The sequence below is a fragment of the Henckelia pumila genome, chromosome 4 (assembly GCF_033568475.1).
Source record: "Henckelia pumila isolate YLH828 chromosome 4, ASM3356847v2, whole genome shotgun sequence".
Taxonomy (NCBI): Eukaryota; Viridiplantae; Streptophyta; class Magnoliopsida; order Lamiales; family Gesneriaceae; genus Henckelia; species Henckelia pumila.
Genome location: NC_133123.1, coordinates 12566142 through 12589196, shown reverse-complemented (window position 1 = coordinate 12589196; position 23055 = coordinate 12566142). Strand labels below are relative to the sequence as shown.

Below are 23055 nucleotides of genomic sequence, written 5' to 3'. Positions count from 1 at the left end.
ACCGTAACTCGATATATTTCTAGTCGACTAAAGTTAAGTTGGGCGATTAGGTTCATTTTTTACACTCCTACAAAAATATCTGTAATAAATTCCATCATCTGACATCATACTAAATAATTTTTACTTTTAAATTTATTTTCTCATCACTATCTTGAAATTCTATATAATCAAATTATCATCTAATCCAATACTATATTTCAAAATTTTAAAAATAGCACGTACCAACAAAAATTAAAGCCCTCTGATGTAAAATCACCAACTCAATATACCGTCATGCTATATGGGATATGCATAAATTTTAATAAAACCAACAAGCTACCAGTATCATTGAATTGAATAGATTAATGTACAACACACAATTTTAGTAAAGAAGAGTGCACAGATCTATACAATCTTTAAATCTCATCTTCACAACTTACAACATTGAATACGATGCGCACTTTTCCACTGCAGAAGGCACCCTAGGTCCAAGAAATCACTACTTATATATGCAAATGGAGAAATTTCTTCCTGTCGAGTAAGACACCGGCATGCCTTGGGGAGATTCGAGTAGTTTGAAATGTATATACATGGATAATTTACAAATGTTATTCAATTCGGGATCAACGAATGTATTTGAGACGGTCTTTGAATCCAATATACGCGTAAAGAATGGCATGGTTCTGTTGGTATACACATCGGCGAGCTACAAATCAATAAGCCAAAAAGGTTCTTGGAAGTTTCATAGACGTTCATAAATCATTTCCTGCAGGTTCAAGAAATAGGATGCCCATTCGTAAGGATCACAAGAATCTATAAGTCTTTTATTGCCATTTTCCAGGAAGTTAACCAAATTTTGCAGCGTAGCATATCTAAGTTCGGTTTTGTGATAGAGAATGTGAAGTAGTGACGAACCTGATCGCAGACGGGGCACGTGTTACTTCGTTCCTTCCATTCGAGTATGCATGAAAGGTGAAAGTGATGGCCGCACTTGGCCAAGATTTTAGGATTCTCCTTATCATACTCTGCAGACAAAATTGTGAATGATAAAAAAGATTAAACTGTGAATAAGAACAAATATTCAACCATTATATAATTTGACAAATGAAATAATATGTGAGAAAGTGATCCACTAGTACAATGCAAGGCTATTCGCTGATAGTCAAGAATATTTTATTTAGCTGCATAGATAAGGATGAGTCAACTGCACTAGAGCCAAGAAGCTTTAGGCTTGGCATCAAAAGTAGCCAATTGAAACCGTAGTCGCACGCGGTGATGGTGAAAATGTAAAGAACAGATGTAGCATACTTCTGGAACAAAATAACCAACAGTATTCACCTTCAAGACAGGTGGGACATATGTCATCTTCGTCCAGTTTCTCTTCGTCCATTGAAACTGTAAGCGATTCCGACTTAAAAAATTCATGATCTACTTTCTTCGGAGAAACTGGTAGAATTTCTGATTCTTTTAAGCAATTTGCTTCTTTAAGAACTATGCAGGTAGGCTTCTCCAGCGTATGTGCACTTATCACCACTTCTCCAGACTCGGGATCCATAGGTTCTGGGCGCCCAAAAACTACATCATATGGGAGAGGAGCTGGAGGGGCTCGATAAGTGTCGGGAGTTGACATATTTAGGTTCAAGTCGATTAACAATGCAGAAGCTCGTACGGTAGCTATTCCATCATGAGATGTCAGGGAATCATGCTCTTCTGAACCACGTGGATACTGTGGAATAGAGTTCACATATAAGAATCTGAACACTGGGAAAAGAAAAACAATTTTCTACAATATATGGCATTAAATTCATGGGATGACTATAAAACTAAACGTAATAAATGCCTCCATTTATCTTGGTTCCATTTTGAAAACGTTAGTATTCAAAGCTTTCTACTCTATTATCCGATGCTATATTTTCGATGGAGTTCAAACAACTAAAAGAAGTTTTGGTTTTAAAAAGCCTTTTTTAGCTCACATACTTTAGAAGGGGAAACTAAATATTACTACAAACCAAATGTCCATGAAGATCCGAAATACTATAAAAAGACACATACAAGAATGCCAAAAAAATCACATGAGGAACATTAGCAAAAAAAATTCAAAATAAGCTTGGTGAGATCGATAAATAAGATCACTCACATAATAATAAACTGGTGTTCCGTGAAACTGATGCTTCCTGGAAGAACAACAGCAACCTCCCATTCCACCAGTTGCTTACTTAACAGCTCAGACCTCGTGATTCTTTTCAACCTCTTTTTTGTTCCCAAACACTATACAATCCGAAGGATAATCACAATTACATCACAAAAATGTTTTATTACAGAACTAAACAAGAAAGTAAATACGAAAGAGCTATGAAGTTGCCAATATATAAACCAAATAAAATGCATCAAGGAATTAGGAAGGATCAAATGATCACGAATCAAACTACAAAATCCGAATCATCCAAAAATAAAGGAATTATGGTTGTGATCACAAGTGTTCGTAATCATGTTAAGGGGGAAATTTATGGAAATGGAACATGTTAAACTACTTAAAATCTCGAGGTGAATTTCCGGCTGGCTCTCCTTTTCTCTGGCGTGCTTCTATATCCTTAGTTATGGTATTGGTACAATTGTGTTACTGTGAAAAGCAACATGCTTGGCTTAGCTACGAGCCATGAATGATTAGCAAAGATGGTATAAATAAGAACTTCTTGAGATTCACTTTCCCGTGAATTGCAGCAAACACAATAACATGAACTCCGGAGCAGAGCCAGTGGGCGGCGGTCATCCCCCACATTCTAAAATTCTCCATTTTTCCTATAGCCTTCCATATTTTCAAAGGTACACAAAAATATGATTATGCCACCCCTCCTAAGCTTCTAGAGATTCATTTTCCTTTGGTCACCAAACTTTTGGCGCTGTCACCGATTAATTCAATACCTAAGTACCCAAATCCTCAAACTTCACAAGACAAGCAGAATTCGACGGGAAAGGGGACACCAGGAGCAGCCTTGCCCGGGCGACACGGACTAAGAAAATCAAATGAAAGTGTAAATTTTCACATAATGTAAGTTTTAAAGCAAGAAATACGTTATGACGTCGCCTCAACTAGAGACCCATTACACCAAATTCGATCTTTTCTCAATTTGCGATTTCAAATCCAAGTACAGCATCTCCCCTTTAACTTAAAAAGCGGAAAAAACAAAATCTTTACTCACATAAGTATGCACAAGCAAGTCAACACACGGAAGAAACAACACCAGACACTTAATCTTATCCAAAAGCACTCAATAATTCAGTACAGTAACACGCAAAATCAAATACGAAAGAAAGAAAAAGCTAAACGAAAATCAAAACAACTTCAACAGAAAAAGAAAAACATGATTTCCACATAAATTAAGCAGCCCATCAAAACAAAACTACAAATAAACGCACATTTTTCACAATCTTGGATACCCACCAACGAGCAAGGACTTTTAACCAGAGAAATCTGGTAAAAGAGTGACAGTAAGAGGCTGCTGTGCAATAGCTCGAGGAAATGGAAAGGGGTTTTATCCCATCAAACCAATGAGCCCCGCCTCCTAAATTCTTGTCAAGATTGAGGCAGTAACAGTAAGCAGAGGGCTTACGTGGGAATGAACAGAAGTTTCAGGAAGTCAAAAAATGGTGAGTAGAGTGGCACGTAAAGCATTTTTGCGTGGTGATTAACATTTCCTCATACAATATACAATATAATATAATATAATATAATATAATATGCAGATTGTGTTTATTCCTTTTTTTATTATTCAGACAGCAAAATAATAGAATAATGAAAAAAATTATTAACAAGGAACCTACGTGTCAAGAAACATGGTAAAATTCGATTTGGATGTAACATGATACGTTTCCAAATGTTTTATTATTTCTTTTCAAAAAAAAAAAAGGGTTATAAAAACTCTACTTTTGTTGTATCTTTATCTTATCTTATATCTTATAAAAATGTAATTGTTAACAGGTGTACTTGTTCTCTCACTGTCTCAGCGTAGGATTATATAAGTTTCGTTGTTTTTTTTTTTTTTGGAAAAAGTATAAGTTTGGTTGTTGTTCCTTAAATGTTGAGTAAATGTCTTCTGAGACAAAGTACATTTTTGTCATGATTCGGTCATGCTTATATTTATAATAAAAAGTTATATTTTATCATAAAAAGTAATATTTTTTAATTAGTGACAAACAAGAAAGTTAGATTCATAATTTAAAGAAAATTAGATTCATAATTTAATATTGACATAAATTTAGTGGTATTTGAAGAGTTTTTAGGAATTTGAGATAGATACATGAAACAAATTTTTGTCGCCTACAAAATTCAAATAGATTTTTAAATTTATTCGATATAGAGTTGGATGATATCCATCAAATCATATCTCAAATCAAATGAATCGATTCATGCGTGAAAGGAAATTGGTCTTCTTCTTCTTCTTTTTTTTTTTTTTTTTGAGGATTGGTCGTATCTAATTCTAACATAGATATGCAAGAAATAAAATATAGAACTTACAAATGCAATTCAAATTAAAATTTTGAAAAAAAAAAAATAAAATTTACTTCAAAGGGGAAACATCCTTGCTCTCACTGATCAGCCAAGTTTGACTACAGCAACTATCTAATTCCCATTACTTTCAAAATTCATAATTTCATTTTCACCCTATTGAAATACATTATGAGTTCCATGTACAATATGCAACTCTACCTTGTGTAGCTACAGCAAATGGAATTCATACTCGGTGTCATGTTTATAGGATCTAACTACCACCTCTTTGCTCGACTCTGGCGGATGAATTTTGTCGAGCTAGTTGGTAGCTCCCACCAGACGATCTTTCGTCCTCACAGTTCACAACAGATACTTTCGAACAGAGGAAAAGGAAAGAAGACGTATAGATGGATATATGCCACAGGCTGCATGAAAATTTGAACCAAACTTGACATATTGAAAAAAAGAAAGAAAATATACATTTTTTTTGTTTGAAATGCATTGTATACCTGTGCCAAATCCAGTAGCTTTCTGTGCTCTCCAGTTTCCAGCTTATCGCAGCCATTGCTAATGCAGTGAAACCAACAAGAATGAATCCCCAGCGAAAACGTTTTATAATCGTCTTGATGATGTTACGTATCCAACTCTTTACAGTTTCCCATCTGTATTTAATATTTCACGGAGAGAGAGAAATTTACCAAACGATGATTGTTAGAATTGGTGGTTCTAGCCATATTACTCATATAGTATGTATCATAGATCACTTTTTCGTAAACGACCGAGCAGATGGGAGGTGTGCTGGCAATGATCTCATACTTTGACACACCTACTCACATGTAAACCGACAATCAAGGGTAGAAGTGTAAACTAAGATTCTCTGCAGCAAGATGATTTACATACCCGTGAAGAAGATTTATATTAAACTCTCTTGAGGAGAATAATGACCGATAACGAGTGCAGAGCTCGATTAGCAATCCAACAAGAAGACCAAGCGCGCCGATGGCTATCACAAGGGCTATGTTTGAAGATCTGAATAAAACCCACTTTCCAATCAAATGAGACAAAGAAATTCCATTGAACGAACAAACCAAACGCTACATGTAGTATATGCATGTTGCACCGATGGACACGTTACCTGGTTGGACCAGTTTCAGCCATGAGAGCTGTTAGAATTGCAACGACCGTGTGTATTGTCCTTTTCGAAACTTCACTGATAGTGGATAAGTACACAAACGTACTAACAACAGCCATGAAAGAAAGCCAGAAGTCCAAGAACTGGAAGAAGCATAAAACCAAGGTCAAGCCATAGATGAGGAAACCTCGATCAAACTCGAGACCTACAACAAATTAATACCTGCAAGACATGAAAAGATAGCACGCACCATGTCCCTACATCACATGCATGATACAAAGCACTTGAGATTCCACTCGACATGAAAAGAACCCATTCTGCAAATGCCTAGAGAAAACCGACTTTGAAATGCAGATAAAGCAAGTGCTAAATATTTCTTGGTTTTTGAACCTTAACAGATTTTTTAGGCTGAAGCTGAATACCTTATTTCGGAGGGACCAATAGGCTGGGAGCATAGCAGCAGCATTGGACGCTATTAGGAAAATTGATTGTCGAATGTGACCTACAGAAGATTTCAAGGTAACACTCAAAAGCACAAGACTAAAGCAATGACAATTCCAGAGGATGGTTGCAGCCCCACAAGTAGAGGTGGATTCACGTGCAAATGAGGGGAGCAATCACCCTCTCGAACTAAAACTTTTTGGAATTAAATGTATAATTTTTTTTCTAAAATTAGAAGTTTCGCTTCCAGAAAGTCAAGGGCCACACGTGAACCCACCTGTGCTTTCCTCCGAATTCCTGAATATACCCCAAAAATACTACCTCCCTTTCGTTATGCAATATGGTTATTGGTATTTAATTAGCAGACTAGAATCATGGCCCGCGTAAACAAGGAAATAGGTGACTAGAAGCAAAAATTCAAGTAAGCGGCATTTTTAAACCAACCTTGATGAGATACAAGTTCTATACTACAGTCAAAGCCTCCATGGTTCCGATCACAAGCACAATAGCTGATTCCAAGGCATGAGAACAGACGATAAACAAACTACAACAAATTCGAGCATTTTTAATTCAACTCAATAATGTTCAGAAGATAACATATTCAAACCTGTAAAGAGCCAGCCCACCAGTATCTAAAACAGATTGACATGTTCCATGAGAAGAGCACTTACGAGGACACCTCTCTAATGACAAGGAGATAGTAGTTTGACTTGCGGAACCAGAAGGAGGACTTAGTCGCCTCAACCCAAAACTCCAAGTTCCGCCTCTAACAAATAACATATAAAAACTAATTTTATCGTCATCTGAATCATACAATTTGAAGAACATTGAACCATCGCTGTTGTTTGTGGAGTTTGCATAGAAGTAATCCCAATCCTTCAGAGACGGCAACCCTCCATATCTTGCGTATACCTCGTAACTTATCTTCGCCTCAGATGCAAGATTAACGTGTATACTTCCTCCAGCAGCAGCAGATGGAATATCCAGGAGGAAAAAGGTCCATAAGTTGTTGGTATTTTCTCCATTAGAAATGTTGCTTAAGAGAGGTTCAAGAGGAAAATTAGATGAATCTGGCGACACCTTTTGATTTAATGGCACATAATAGGATTCAAAAGGGGTAGATGGATTTTTTCGAAGTACTGTCTGCAGAAAAAACGATACTCAGCAAGCTAATAAAAACATTTAAAACTCAAGCTTCTCAAAGATAAAGGAAGCTGATGTCAAAGGTAGACTACATAGAGTACTTTCAAAGATTATAACATGCATTAGAATATGTTGTGAACATCAAAAGGAAATCGTCCCCGTTCCATAAGCCCAAGAGGTTTAGATCCAGCAATTAACTTGGAGGAACCGAGTTCAAAGAGCAAAGCTCACTTGTCCACAAAGTTTAAGGGCGTAAATGTTGGAGGATTAATAAACTGAATCTCGGTTATTAGAATAACATATACATTGAACAGACTACTCAACGCTGATTATAAAGAACTTCAATAAGTAACAGAAACTTGAAATTCTACCTGAAGAACATATCTATCCAATGTGCAGTTTAATCCAGCCTTGTTTTCAGGACATTGAAAAACTTGCAAATCCAATAAATAGCACAACTTCAAGCTATTTGTCTGCATTCCCTCACTTTTATTCGAGACATCTACGGGTTGAATGATAATATACCAACTGCCAGCTTTTGGGTGGCTTATTACCAAAGGAGATTTACTAATGTCACCCGAAAAATCAAAAGCAGTTTCGAGCGGCATTGAGTTGAGTCTAACATAACACATCAAACCACTGCTATCGGTGACATTTGATGCTGTAATAATTAGCTCCTCAGTAAATCCTACTAAATCCAGAGAATAGACTTTTGATCCATCATCTTCATGACAAACTACACCATTGGCATTTCTGCAGGAAATAACATTTTTGGCTATCCCATACAATAAACTGTTGGTTGCATTATCGTTTTCTTCACAAGAAAGTGAATTAATGGTTTGGTTGCAGAACTGACCAACCACCATTGAGGCTGTGCATCCTTTCACAGTAATATTACCTCTGAAGGAGTATCCCGAGCCTCGATTAATCTGTTAAATATAGAATGAACATCAGAAGATAATATAGTATTTTAAAAGAGTTATGTCAAAGTTAGTGCATATGGAATTTTGAAAATGAGCTCTTCTATAATTATGATTCCAAGAAATTATCCATATGGTCCCGCATTTGCGGCTATATACGCTAGTTATCATGGTAGCAAAAGAAACACATTTTTTTTTATAATTGTGCCACATAGGCAGCCACACATGATAGAAGGGGTACGTGTTATTCCTCAACATAATTAGTGAACAAATTCTCTCATTCACAAATAACATTGTTGAGAACCAATAGAGAAAGTACCATTTTAGACTGTGTCCTCACAGGTCCTATGCCGTTAAAGAGCCCGAAATACCATGTTCCTGAAGAAATCTGTACAGAAACTTAGTTCATGTTTGGAATCGTCTACTCTAGGCATCTGCCTCAGAAAAGGTTTCCAAACAAACCTGCTCATTTGTCACTATCAACCGTATATCCTTCTGCATTGGATAACACTTCTCAAAATTTTGAATACTTTGATTCCCGACAAAAGAGTTGTTTGATATGTAATCAATAACTGCAATATAAATAACTTCCTTCAGTAATATCCTAAAAATTTCATAATAGAGAAAACAAAATTTGGTGGACATGACGTTTATCTAATCTTTGTTTATGATAAAATTACCACAAAACAGTTTACCTAGGCTGGTTAGAGACGTATTATAAACATCAGGAAGAGGAGGGCTCCCCTCACGGAAGCATACCATGGGCAGAGAGCTCGCGGTTGCAATTTTTATTTTACTGAGATCCTGTAAAAACACATATCCTCATTAAAAATGTGACAGCGAAGTAAAATATAAATAGTAAGTAGAATGACTAAATGCCGAGAAAAAGGACATGAAGAATGAAAATATTTTTTATTCTATAGGTGCACTTTTTAAGTAATCAACGCGTCTGTACAGAGACTTACGAGGTCTACATCTGATTCCAAAGCTAAAGACATTGAAGAGAACCACGGTGGCAATTCAACTGCAATGAGGCACGAGAAGTGATCGCATGAATAAACACATCACACTATCGAGAGACTCACATTAATGCTTAGAAACACATTCTTAAAAAATCAAAAGGATTGCATTAAGTTCTGCAAGGCCAAGATTTAGATTATCCCGGATACCAACTTCAGACTGTAAGTCTTTTTAATCCCCACCACCGAACATGGCAATCCAATAAGCTCACGAACAACAAGAGTTTATAAAGGATCGATGTGACCAACTCTCCAGTAATAAAATATCGGAATTGAACTCAACATATAAGTCTTAATCACCATCATCTCAACAAAAAAAATGTAAATATTTCGAACTTGACCACCAAGCTGACAACTTTTAAGCTCTGGAAATACAGGAACTCATAAGAACAATTAAAACCAAAACTACAGAGCAATAATCTATCCACATTATAGCTCAATTGATTGATAAAAATCAGATAATTCCTTCAAAAACATGAAAAGAATTCGATACAGCTACATAACACACCAAGCATCACAGCTAAAAATTCTTCACAACACTAAAACCATACAGAAGAGCAAATTAAACCCATAAGATCAAGAATTTAAACAATAAAAAAAAAACATATCTATTAAAAGAACACCATTTTAAATTATGCTCAAGATCATTCACAATTAACAAAAAATAACCAGAAGAGGAAAAAAAAAAAAGCAAAATTGGAGTAAATTTACCTCTCAAATAACGCCAGTCATATGGTTTGAGGAAAGTTTGGGCATATACGAAGCTTGAAATAGTATAAGTATTGACCTGAACACTTTCTTGAGAATTGCACATATGCAAACATCCAATAAATGCAAGACATATATTCAGAAAAGATTGACCCCGAACCCAATTCTTCACCATGTTCAAAAAAAAGTTTAATTTGTTTTTCACTTTAAAACAATCAAAGGATTCATACAAACATACTCTGAATACAGAACAATCAATTAATTAATTAAAATTAAAAAATAAATAAATATGACTCTGCCTGTGTGAATAAACTTATGACAGGGGGATCAAAATCCGATGAATTTTCTATGTTATTTCCAGTACTGACTGATTGACTGTTGTTTTATTGACATGGAACAAGAACGAAGAGGAGAGTAAACGTCACGCGCATATTTTAATCACGACTCAATCTATACATTTTTGTAAATATATATATATATAAACTTCTTTATCACACACAAGATTATATATATATATCATTTAGGCTACGTTTATTTAGTGAGATGAGATTACACGTGGATAAATCATATTAGGATTATTAAAATGATTTTGATGGATTTAAAATAATGATGGATAAACAATAACATGTTTACTTCGAGTTATTAATTTTGGGATTGAAATACTGATTGAATGATGAAAGACAGTTTTACCCTCCACTTATGATATACAATCTTATGCTTGATTTTGTATTCATATAATTTGGATTGAGTTATTTTTGAACTAAATTCTTATTGATTCACACGGAGGAATTTTCATTTATCAAAATTATTAGGTATAAAAATATGTATTTTTTTAAAAATAATAAAATTGATAAATTGAGTAATAAAAAAGAGAGAGACCGAAAGAAATTGGGAGGGTAGATTAGGATTTATATGTATTTTTTTCCACAAATATTTGATTTTTTTTTGCAAGTAAACAATTGATGCAGTTGAATTAATAAGTTTATCCTATTGTTATCAAGCCAAGTAAACACACCCTTAATATTCTTCTAATCATAACGATTAATAGATTAATAATGTAATCAAAACATTTTAAATTTGTTTTGTAGTTTTATCAGTACTTTGTTACGTAATCATTGACTCCATAATGTACATCATTCAAAAATCTACGTTCCGATTAAAATAACAAAATAATTACTCTTTTTTTTTGTTTTTTTAAATAGATAATTAATCTCAAGATGGACTTGTAACCCAATTGATCTCACATATCCGTCAATTGGTGTAGACGGGAATTCAAGTCCTCCCCTCCCCTTTGTATAAAAAAAATAGATAATTTATCTTTGAGTTCGTCTTTTATGACACGGATCAACTCTGCCTATATTTATAATAATAAAATAATAATTTTAACATAAAAATAATATTTTTTTATAACTAACATAAATAAAATATCAATTTTACAAGTTTACCCAAAATTTTTAGTTTAATTTTTACTTTCGCATTATTGCGGTTGGTCTGACACATGTATCATTTACTTGTAGTAAAAACAAGGATTCTAAATTCAATGGTTTTTCGGATAATTTGGAAATGGAATTGAAAATTCTTTTCAAAAACAAGAAAAAAAATGGAATTGAAAATAGTAAAAGTTTGCGCTAGTTTATTGAAGGGGAAGTATCACTTGTTCTCAATTCTTTCCTTTTTTATTCGCTTGGGATTTCTTACACGAAAATACTTAGTCAAACTTCAAGAAGAATCTGGGCCCTACAGTACGCTGTTTAGTTTTAGTTTTTATGTTTTCATAAAATTATTATATTATTGGACATATATAATTTCAGAACATAATATTTATGGTTGAAATATTATATGATAAAAATAAGTAGTATTCTGTGGGAAACTTGATATAGTTAGTTAATTAATTAATCAACATTGAAGAAATGGATTGATGGAATGGATGAATATTACTGACCAAGTTAGCTTTTGTTACAATTTTGGCAGCAGTAGGGGTGAACATTAGGTTAATTCGATCGAATTAACTGAAATCGAATTAACCGAATTTTTTTTAGGCTAATCGAACTGAATCGAATTGATGCTAAAATCGATTTAATCGAACCGAATTAAAATCGGTTAATTCGGTCGGTCGGTTACCGAATTAACCGATTTTTTCACAAAATAAATTTAAAAAATACAAAATTTTATAAAATTAATTATTGAAATATGATATTTTTATCATAATAAAACATATTAAGCTTAAAAAAAAATTAAAATAACAGAAATTAAGTACAATATTAAATATAAACACATTAAAAATATATTATAAATTATGTGTAAAACCTAATAAAAAAATTCAAAATTTAATTATTTATAATTTGGCTAACCGAATTAATATTTTTTTAAGAAAACCGAAAACCGAACCGAATTAACCGATATAATCGAAATTTTCTAACACTAAAACCGAATTTTCGAATTAACCGAACCAAATTTTTGAATTCATTCGGTTAATTCGGTTTAACCGAAATATTGTTCACCCCTACGCAACACTTGATAATTTTTTTCTCATAAACTTTTGAACTAATGAGACTTTTCTTTAGATAATATAATTTGTAATCTCGTGATTATAAAATTTATATTCGTCCATAATATTTGAAATCGATTTTAAATTTATTTACGACCTTTCAAATTATTTCAATATATCACATCTCATCTCTTTCTTCATTAATTCAATCTCAAATTATTTTCTCTTTTAAATTGTTTGACTTGAACGCCTTTTGTCATACCAGTTCTCGCTTTTGGAAGGAAGATATATCGGCCCTAATATGTTGTTTATGCTGAATTAGCTGCGATCGAAAGGGGGTTGAAGGCAAGTCGAGAATGTAGCTTAAGAATACATCACAGTACTTCGGATTTTTTCCTAGCTGTGCAAGCAGTCACGAGTCAGAAGAAGATCTTAACTATACTGGAGCTTTAGCGACAGACATTCGAACTTTATAATTGGTTCAAGATGGTCTCACTTCTCTACGTCATTTTCGTAGGTCGGCGAATGGAGTAGCTCACTCGCTTGCCACTTTTCCTATTTCCTGCCCCGTCTCTTTCGCTTGGGAACGCGGGAGCATTTCCTTTTTGTTAGGGGTGAAGCCCACATTAAGTATAATATTAAGGAATCCCACGTCGAAAGTTTGAAGAAAGAAGAATGAAGGAAACATTATAAATAGAGTCATCTTCTTTCAGTTATTGTATCCCATCACTACAAAAAAAAAGGCTAAAGACAACGGTTAAAAACGGTTGTCGTAGGGGGTTTAACACTGTTGTTGAAGGCCCTGTTATTAAAAGTCATGCTTAAAGACAACAGTTAAAAACCGTTGTCTTTGAAGGAAAAAGATAACGGTTTTTCACCGACGGTTTTTAACTGTTGTCTTTGAGCGTGACTTTTAACAAAAAGACCTTAACAATAGTTTTACACCCCTACAACAACATTGAAAAACCGTTGTCTTTTTTAAAAAACAAAAAAAACAGAAAATTTGAAAAACAAATTTTCAATATTATACTTACTGGATGAAATCGAGCACCACTGACAGGACGTGGGGCGCTTTGCATAATACTTACTCGAGGTCAATACGACAATCCAAGAAGTTTGGGCTACCAACCAAGAGTTAGTTGATAGGTGTGAGGAGGAGAGAAGACAGACCGCCTTGATGCAGAGCGAGTATGATCACTATCGAAGGATGCTAATAGGATTTTTGAAGATTACCAAAACAACATTGTCGTTCTCACTCGTGAAATGACCGCCTTGCAACAACGGCTGGTGGAACAAGAATTACAACGAAAACCAACTAATCCGGATGAAGAGGAGGAGGACCCGGAAGAAGAGGCAGAGTACGAATCACCCACCGAAGAAAGCATATAAGAAGCACCCAAAGGAAATTTAGAAAACAAGAATGACTCAAACTAATGATAACAACTCGATTATTAATATTAGTTATCTAGAGTTATAATGAGTTTATTAGTATTGGTGGTTTAAAATATTTTATTATCTTAGGGCCGGTGATGTCAAACCAATAATTTATAGTATTGTTATTTTGCTCATTATTTTATTTTTTTAGAACTCCATATTTGTTATTTTTCAAATAAATGAGTTTATTTATTTATCTGTACTTGGTATCTATCCCATTAGTACCTTCCTCCATGTTGTCTATTAATACCTATACCTATATCTTATAAGTTATTAAGATAAACAATCTTAGTTAACTACAATTTTGGAAGGATATGACATACAAACCACCCCGCGTCAACTACAACCCTTGCTATGCCAACCCATGTGACCCTGAGGAGAGTGTGATGATCAACGCAAATAGTCGCGAGTACCTCATGGTGATAAAAATGATAATGGCAATGACCTTGCATGGATTGGGAAATCCTCCTGCAGGGAATCCACTGCCACAACCACCACCTCAAGGGACAAAATGTCATTACGAAGCACTTAAGAAGGCACAACTCCCACCTTTGAAGGAGGTTTCGACCTAGAAAGTATGAAAATTAAGTGACTAAGGAAATATAGAATAATATACGGCTAATTAAGGTTCCCCACGACATTAGCGTTGAAGTATCCACTGCATTTTTTGTTGGTAAAGCTGAAGCAGCCAAGTGGTGGGAATGAGTATCATCCCCGATGGCACAGACGTGACCCATAAATTGGCAGATATTTAGTGATGCTTTCTTGAAACAGTAATTTTCGACTGAGCAAAGTTGCAAAAAATGCCCGAGTTCAAAAACTTGAGACAAACGTCTAAAATGACGGTGGTGGATTACTCATCCAAGTTTCACTCATTGGGAACGTATTCACCTAACATTATGGCCGACAAGACACTAAAATTAAACCGCTTCACCAAAGGCCTGTTGGCCGAGTTCAGTCAGCACTAGCCATTTATGAGCCAAAAATTTTGAAAACTTGATGGAAGCTACTATTCGTGCGGAGGCAGGGATCAAGAGACGAGAAGAAGATAATAAGCTCAAGCGTCCTTCACCAAACATAAACCAAAACTGTGGGCAAGTACCACCTCAGTACAAGCAGGAAGCCAAAGACTACCCAAAGTGCAAGAGAAAGAATGACGGTGACTGTCGATACCCTTTGGGGACGTGTTTTCAATGTGGACAGTTGAACACCACTTGAATCAATGCTCCAACCCAGAATTAAAAGAGAGTATCCCAGTGTTGAGTTCGAAAATGAAAACAATATTGATTTTGATGATAACAAAACTTATTATTGTATTTTTAACATATTTACTTAAGTGTGTATTTGGTTGATCACAAATTAAAAGTGACAAGGTGTTGAAATATAATTTCAACACAACTTAGTTTCTGGCGAAAGTACTTCTTGTTACAAATATATCTCATAGCTAGATGATCCAAATGATCAGTCGCCAAAATCGTTTAACAGCCAACTCAAAAAGATTCAAGTCATATTTCAGACTAGTTGGACCAATTCGGATATTATCTAGGTCAAACTGGCGCCTCAAATTTGAACTTGATGAATTTATAACAACAAATAGTTTGACAAGTCAAAGTCTGAATCGGATCCTAAGATACTGATAAATTGAGTGGAAGTAGCTGGTTCTGCACAGGGTGATGACAGAACTCAAGACTATACATAGTCTGGTTTTGCATGCATAACTTTCTCATATGAACTCCGAATGGCGCGATTCTTAATGCGTTGTAAAGCCAAGTCAAAGAGCTAAAACTTTTATGTTACAACTTTGCTCAGGAATCAACGAATCATGTTCGAAATGGTCACTAAAATACCAAGCCGACTGCTCCAGTCTTGTTTCAGGCCGACTGCTCTAGGAGCAGTCCAAGACTAAACCAATCTAGCTCGGGAAAAATGGCCAGCAAGGTAGATTTGACCGTTAAATGTCAGAAACTTGCTAGAAGCTTCTCAAACGGTCATATTTTTGTATCTAACGTATATATCACTATTCGAGCCATTATATATACAACATTTTGAAGATCAAATACAAACTTTTGGATGTAGATCAAAAGCATGGACAACCTACTTGAAGAAATTAGCTAGAATAAGAGTAAGACCAATGTTTCTAGAGCAGCCTCGCTAAAGGAAGACTTTCACTCTCTTTTGAAGTATCTAGAAAATAAGAGCACCACAATCTCTGCACATTCAACAGAGAAAGATATTGTGAAACGACCCTAACTCTATAATTAATAAATAAATATGCGGAATTTTTTTTTTTTTTATATATATACTTACGAAATAAAATATGCACATATATGCCCATACATACATGCACAGAATAAAAAGATTTAAAATAAATAAATAAATAACTTAAATAAAAATTGCATTCTTTAAATAAAATAAATATCTGAGTCAAACATTTAATTAAAAATACTGCATAAGAAAAATGATTTAAAATTTGCATGCACTGAAAATATTCAAATAAAATATTCAAAACCACAACCACTGAAAAATAATTAAAAAGTGTAACATGCTGACATAATTAAAACATGCAATGTGACTCAGACATCTATCACGGTCACGGGGTCACTGCATGTCCGCTCATATGTCCTCGTCGCCGGTAGGAGCTACATCCTCCTCTACGAACTCACCTGCACCATACCAGTGTAGTGAGCCTAGAGGCCCAACATGCTAACATAACAAGGGTTTAAAATAATTTAAATCACTTTGATACTAATACATAACATAATACATAAACATTGTTGAGCAGTTAAATTTCTAACATCGCATGGTTGTATCCGTAGTGTAACCTTAAATCATACATTAAATACTGATCAGCGTGGAAACCAACGTACGTGGCGGTGACGAATCACCTCTTAAATTGGCAGTAAACTGCCCTTCAATAGTTCACATATGGGGACGAATCCCCCTTAAATTGTCACACTACTTCAACTTCCAACATAAAATATTTTATTATTGCTCAACCTTAAACATTTAATTATGCATAAAATTTATTTCATGAATGCATGTACTTAAATAAAATGCGTGTCCTTCATATATATTTAATTTAATTTCTTACTAACATATAAATATTAAAATAACTTCAATGCATAAAAATAATTAAATATATAATCAGGACACATGCAAATTTCTCATGGATTGTACTGGACTGCTGGCCCTAACACTCAAGCCCAATTACTTAAATCTGGTCCAATAACATACTTAAGCCCAATAAAATTGTTCTAAGCCCAATTAAAATAATTTAAAGCCCATAAAATATTCTAGGCCCAATAACAACTTAAACTGGCCCAATGGGCCCAAAAGCCCAAAGACTGGCCCAATAACTTTTATGGGCTCAAAAGCCCATAAAATTAATGGACTAACTTAATTAAAATTTTAAAAGCCCAAACAAAATTATTTGGGAGTCCAAATAATTTTATTTCAAATTAATTGGCCCAAAAACCAATTAATTTATAAAATACTTTAAAAATAAAAAGACTCGAGCCCGGCCCACCAACCCGGACCCGGACCAAATTAACCCGACCCACTACCCTACTGACCCAACCCGGACCACAGACCCGACCCGGAACCAATCCCTAACCCTACGCCCGACACCCCCCTTCCCTTCTCGGCTGCGGCCGTGAGCAGCAGCCACTCCTTGGCTGCTGCCGGCCTGCTCCGGCCGCCCCTGGCCGGAGCGCCACCGCCCAGACGTAGCCCATGTCTGGGCGGTTCGAACCTAGCCCCTGGACCCAACCCATGCAGCCCAGCTCCTAGCCGAACCGAGCCCTTCCCGAGAACCCTAGCAGCGGCCGATCTGCCCTTCCAGCCCTCAACCTGTTCGGCCTAGCCCAATTCAGACCATAGCCCAGCCATGGCTCGACTCTAAGGACCCTACCAGACCTATGAACCATCAGCCAACAGTCCTGGACCGATCCATGTCAAAAGAAACGTGAACATGCATCAAGAATTGGAAAATATAAACACCTCAAACCATAACACACTTGTTTTTCTGAAAAATTCTTGAAAGAACTGATGCATACACACACACCATTATCCACTGATATAGTACGAAAATTTGAGAAAGAAACATGCCTTTCACCGGAAACGGAGAGAAAAACGAGCGAAGGACGATTTCGGGACGACGAACGACGAACACACCTTCGAAGCTTAAAAAAAATCGAGCTATGGAGTCTTGGGGATGTCTGGAACGATTAAGAGGGTGATGGAGGAGAGTGGGGTGTCGGCTGGGGCTTGAATTCGTGAGGTTAGGGATATTAGGTTTAGGGTTTAATTAAGTTAAAGTATAGGATAGTTAAATATAATTAAAAAGGTTTTAATTATAAAAATTATACCACTTAAAAATCTATATAAAATTTAATAATCTGATAAATAACTTAAATATATTAAAATCCCGAAATATCAAATTAATGGAATTTTAAAAAAATACTAAAAAGTCAATATTTTGGCTTATTTTGAATAAAATGGACTCCTAAAATTATATAAAATTAAATACTAAAAATTTTGAGGTAATAAAACTCAAAATAATATTTTAGGGCTCTAAAAAGGCTCATGAAATTAATTGGCTAGAAAGTTGTCATCTCGTCCGTCCACGGTCCCGTCTACGCGATAAAATAATTAAAATACTAAAAATCATAAAAATCACTAATTATGGGTTAAATGCTTAAAAATAAATTAAATCATGCACAAATAATTCACATAATTATTTAACCCATAAATCACAAATTTAAATAATTAAATACCCTAATTATGCATGCGGATTTACGTATTTAAAATACCGGGTGTTACAATTCTCCCCCCCTTAAATTGAATTTTGTCCTCAAAATTTAAAGTACTTACCCGAACAACTCCGGGTAGCGAGTCCTCATGTCTGCCTCGGTCTCCCAAGTATCTTCCTCCTCCGAGTGATTCAGCCACTGGACTCTGACCATCGGTATGACCCACGTCCTAAGCCTCCGCTCCTCCCTAGCCAAGATCCGCACTGGCCTCTCCTCATAAACTAGATCTGGTGGCAACTGCAAGGGCTCGAAATCCAACACATGCGACGAGTTAGAGACATATCTCCAAAGCATGGATACATGGAAAACGTTGTGCACTGCCGCTAGCCCTGGTGGTAGAGCTAAACGGTAGGCCAACGTGCCAACTCTCTCCAAGATCTCGAAAGGCCCTATATACCTCGGATTAAGCTTGCCTCTCCGGCCAAAACGCACTACTCCCTTCATAGGTGACACCTTCAGGAATACGTGATCGCCTACGGCGAACTCCAAATCTCGTCGTCTGGCATCTGCATAACTCTTCTGCCGACTCTGAGCAGTTCTCATCCGATCTCGAATCTGAGTCACAATGTCAGCTGTCTGCTGCACAATCTCAGGACCCAGTAAGATCCGCTCACCAACCTCATCCCAATGCACAGGTGATCTGCATCTCCTCCCGTACAATGCTGCATAAGGAGCCATACCTATAGACGACTGAAAACTGTTGTTATAGGTAAACTCCACTAATGGCAGTCTAGTCTCCCAAGAGCCCCGAAAATCAATGACACAAGCTCTCAGAATATCCTCGAGAACCTGGATCACTCTCTCAGACTGACCATCTGTCTGGGGATGGAATGCTGTGCTGAACAAAAGCCTAGTCCCCAATGCTGTGTGCAGACTCTTCCAAAATGCAGATGTGAATCTCGGATCTCTGTCTGACACAATAGACACTGGTATGCCATGCAGTCTAACAATCTCTCTGATGTAAAGCTCTGCATACTGTGTCAAAGAATAAGTAGTCCTCACCGGCAAGAAATGAGCTGACTTGGTGAGTCTATCCACAATCACCCAAATCGCTGTGCAACCTCTGGCACTCCTCGGTAAGCCAACCACAAAGTCCATCGTAATATTCTCCCATTTCCATTCCGAAATAGGAAGAGGTCTAAGAAGTCCTGTTGGACGCTGATGCTCTGCCTTGACTTGCTGACAAGTCAAGCACTCTGACACCACTCTCTCGATGTCACTCTTCATTCCGGGCCACCAATACAATAGCTGCAAATCTTTGTACATCTTCGTACTTCCGGGGTGAATGGAGTACGGAGATGTGTGAGCCTCTGTTAAAATCTCAGCTCTCAACTGATCGACGTTCGGTACCCACATCCTACCACGGTACTGAACGATACCATCCACCACTGTATACAAGACCCCTAGCCTCATCTCTCTGTCTCCATCGCTGCAACTCCTCATCAGTAGACTGTCCATCCCTAATCCGATCTCGCAGAACTGGCTGCACCGTCAATACTGACAAGCTCGGTGCATGACCACTCGGATAACACTCCAAGTCAAATCTCTGAATCTCGCTCTGTAGTGGTAACTGTACGGTAAAACATGAGACCACTGACGACTTCCGACTCAAACATCTGCTACTACATTAGCTTTACCCGGATGGTAGTTAATGTCACAGTCATAATCTTTCACCAACTCCAACCATCGGCGCTGTCTCATGTTCAACTCCTTCTGTATGAAGAAGTACTTGAGACTCTTGTGGTCTGTGAAAATCTTGCACTTCTCTCCATACAGATAGTGCCTCCAGATTTTCAAAGCGAAAACCACTGCTGCTAACTCCAAGTCATGCGTCGGGTAATTCTGCTCATGAACCTTCAGCTGCCTTGACGCATACGCAATAACCTTGCCACACTGTATAAGTACTGCGCCTAAACCCAGCTTAGACGCATCGGTGTACACCACTAACTCCTCGTGTGGTACTGTCACTGCTGACACCGGTGCAGTAGTGAGTGCTTCCTTCAGCTGATCGAAACTCCTCTGACAGTCTGAACTCCAGATAAACTTCGCATTCTTCTTGGTCAAGGAAGTCAAGGGTACTGCAATAGAGGAAAAACCCTTGATGAACTTCCTATAATATCCTGCCAAACCCAAGAAACTGCGAATCTCCGAAGCATTCTTCGGAATACCCCAATTCTGCACTGCCTCAACCTTCGACTGATCAACTGCAATCCCATCTCTCGAAATAATGTTGCCAAGAAATGCCACCTGCTCAAGCCAAAACTCGCACTTGTTGAACTTGGCATACAACCGATGCTCACTCAAAGTCTGCAAGGCTGTCTGCAGATGCTGTCTATGCTCCTCGATGCTCCTAGAATAGATCAAGATATCATCAATGAAGACTATGATGAACTGATCTAGATAAGGCTGAAAGACTCGGTTCATGAGATCCATGAAAACCGCTGGAGCATTGGTCATCCCAAATGGCATCACTAAGAACTCGTAATGCCCATATCGTGTCCTGAAAGCAGTCTTGGATACATCTGCATCTCTAACACGCAACTGATGATAACCAGATCGCAGATCGATCTTGGAGAACACTGAAGCTCCCTGCAACTGGTCAAATAAATCCTCTATCCTCGGCAGTGGATACTTGTTCTTCACTGTGACCCTGTTGAGCTCTCGGTAATCGATGCACAGTCTCATACTGCCATCCTTCTTCTTCACAAATAACACCGGAGCTCCCCACGAAGAAAAGCTAGGACGAACAAAGACTTTCTCTAACAACTCCTGAATCTGCTCCTTCAACTCTTTCATCTCGGTAGGAGTAAGTCTGTACGGTGCCTTAGAGATAGGCACGGTGTCTGGCACCAAGTCGATGCCGAACTCCACATCTCTCACTGGTGGAATTCCTGCAACATCCTCCGGAAAGACATCCGAAAAGTCACGAACCACCTCTATCTCTGATAATGATCTGCTAGATGGCTCTGAAGTCGTAACGATGCTCGCTAGAAACCCCTGGCAACCCCGTCTCAACAACTTCCTCGCCTGAATAAGAGATATCACCTGAGGAATATCACTGCTCTGAGATGCATGAAAAGTGAACGGGTCGCCTACTGTAGGTCTCACTGACACTGATCTCCGACGAAAATCAATCTAAGCTCCATTGACTGTCAACCAGTCCATACCCAAAATCAAATCGAAACCACTCAATGGAAAAACCACCACATCTGCTCGAACGGAGTGTCCCTGCAGCTCCAACTCCAGTCCTCGAATAACCTTCGAGGTAGAAATAATCTGCCCTGAAGGCATAGTAACATCATACCCACTGTCAATAATCTCAGGTGTGATGCCTACCCGCCTGATAAACTCCAGGGAGATAAACGAATGCGTAGCCCCTGAATCTAGCAACGCAAACGTGGAGCTGCCTCCAACTAGAATTCTCCCTGCACGCAGAAAATTCCCAACAATTTCATACCACTACCAAATTTTCCCAACGAGTCACTACTAATTCTTAATTCTAATCACAAGTAAAACATGCTTCCTATTCTAACATGCAGTTAAATAACCCAAATAACAACAATTCCAAAATAAAGACGAAATTTTAAACAAAGGAAAATTATTAAAATGTTAGGGGTAAGATATACCGGTGATCAAGGAGGTGTCTGGATCTACCTCCTCGGCCTGCATGACGAACACTCTACCAGCAGTGTTCTTCTTCCTCGAGCAGTTAGCTATCTGATGCCCTGGCTCCCTACAGTGATAGCAAACCCCTGCTCCCAATAGACAAGGTCACGAATGCATCTTCTGACACTTCGGGCAAGTAGGATAACCTATGGCATTAGGGGCCCCGCCCCTCTGCTGCGGTGGCCTCTGCTGTGGATTCGGGCCCTTAGCCGGCCCTGTAAACTGCTTCTTCGCAGGAGGCTGCGAAGGTGGTCGCTGATACCCAGCCTGAAACTGCCTCTTACCCTGCTGCTCCCTCTGGATCTCTCTCTGACCCTCCTCGGAACGCAAGGCTCTACTGACTGCAGACTCATAAGTAAGGACGTCTGCCATGCGAACATCATGCTTGATATCCGCCCTCAAACCCTCCACAAACTGCCTCAACTTCTCTGGTGGACTATCTGAAATCAGAGGCACAAAGCGACAGCCCCTCTCGAACTGGCTCACATACTCGACCACTGTCTTGTCCCCCTGACGGAGACTCATAAACTCCCGGATCATGCGACTGCGCACATCCTCAGTGAAGTACTTGGCGTAGAAGATACGCCTAAACTCTGTCCATGTCAGTGTAGGAAGGTGAACTGCCCTGGCAGCACCCTCCCACCAAAGAGCTGCGTCACCCCTCAGCATGTACGTCGCACAGTTCACCCTGTCGGTGTCTGTGATCCCCATATAAGCAAAGATGGACTCCAGAGATCGAATCCATCCCTCAGCCACCAAAGGATCGGTGGTACCAACAAACTCCTTGGGTCCCTTCTTCTGGAACCTCTCAGCAACGTCCTCCTC

General features: G+C 37.6%; 2 protein-coding genes across 7 annotated transcripts; both read right to left on the bottom strand.

The window, feature by feature from the left end:
• Positions 1-281: 281 nt before the first annotated feature.
• Positions 282-3738, bottom strand: LOC140863709 (probable E3 ubiquitin-protein ligase RHB1A). Of its 5 annotated transcripts, none has more exons than XM_073267321.1 (5): positions 3397-3738; positions 2117-2247; positions 1318-1705; positions 895-1004; positions 282-745 (listed from the first exon to the last, which is right to left on the bottom strand). In XM_073267321.1, exons 2-5 carry the CDS (start codon positions 2177-2179, stop codon positions 722-724), a joined length of 585 nt encoding a protein of 194 aa, XP_073123422.1. In that variant the 5' UTR covers positions 2180-2247; positions 3397-3738; the 3' UTR covers positions 282-721. The 5 variants fall into 5 exon arrangements, with proteins under 5 accessions (XP_073123422.1, XP_073123420.1, XP_073123421.1 ...); XM_073267319.1 differs by having other exon boundaries at positions 3422-3738; XM_073267320.1 differs by lacking the exon at positions 3397-3738 and adding an exon at positions 3052-3181.
• Positions 3739-4520: 782 nt separating this feature from the next.
• On the bottom strand, positions 4521-10261 carry LOC140864056 (uncharacterized). Of its 2 annotated transcripts, XM_073267953.1 has the most exons (14): positions 9835-10261; positions 9070-9128; positions 8800-8908; positions 8567-8676; positions 8424-8492; positions 7556-8113; positions 6649-7184; positions 6486-6550; positions 6023-6102; positions 5823-5927; positions 5604-5743; positions 5369-5497; positions 4978-5130; positions 4521-4893 (listed from the first exon to the last, which is right to left on the bottom strand). In XM_073267953.1, exons 1-14 carry the CDS (start codon positions 10004-10006, stop codon positions 4740-4742), a joined length of 2439 nt encoding a protein of 812 aa, XP_073124054.1. In that variant the 5' UTR covers positions 10007-10261; the 3' UTR covers positions 4521-4739. The 2 variants fall into 2 exon arrangements, with proteins under 2 accessions (XP_073124054.1, XP_073124056.1); XM_073267955.1 differs by lacking the exon at positions 4521-4893 and having other exon boundaries at positions 4995-5294.
• Positions 10262-23055: the final 12794 nt, after the last annotated feature.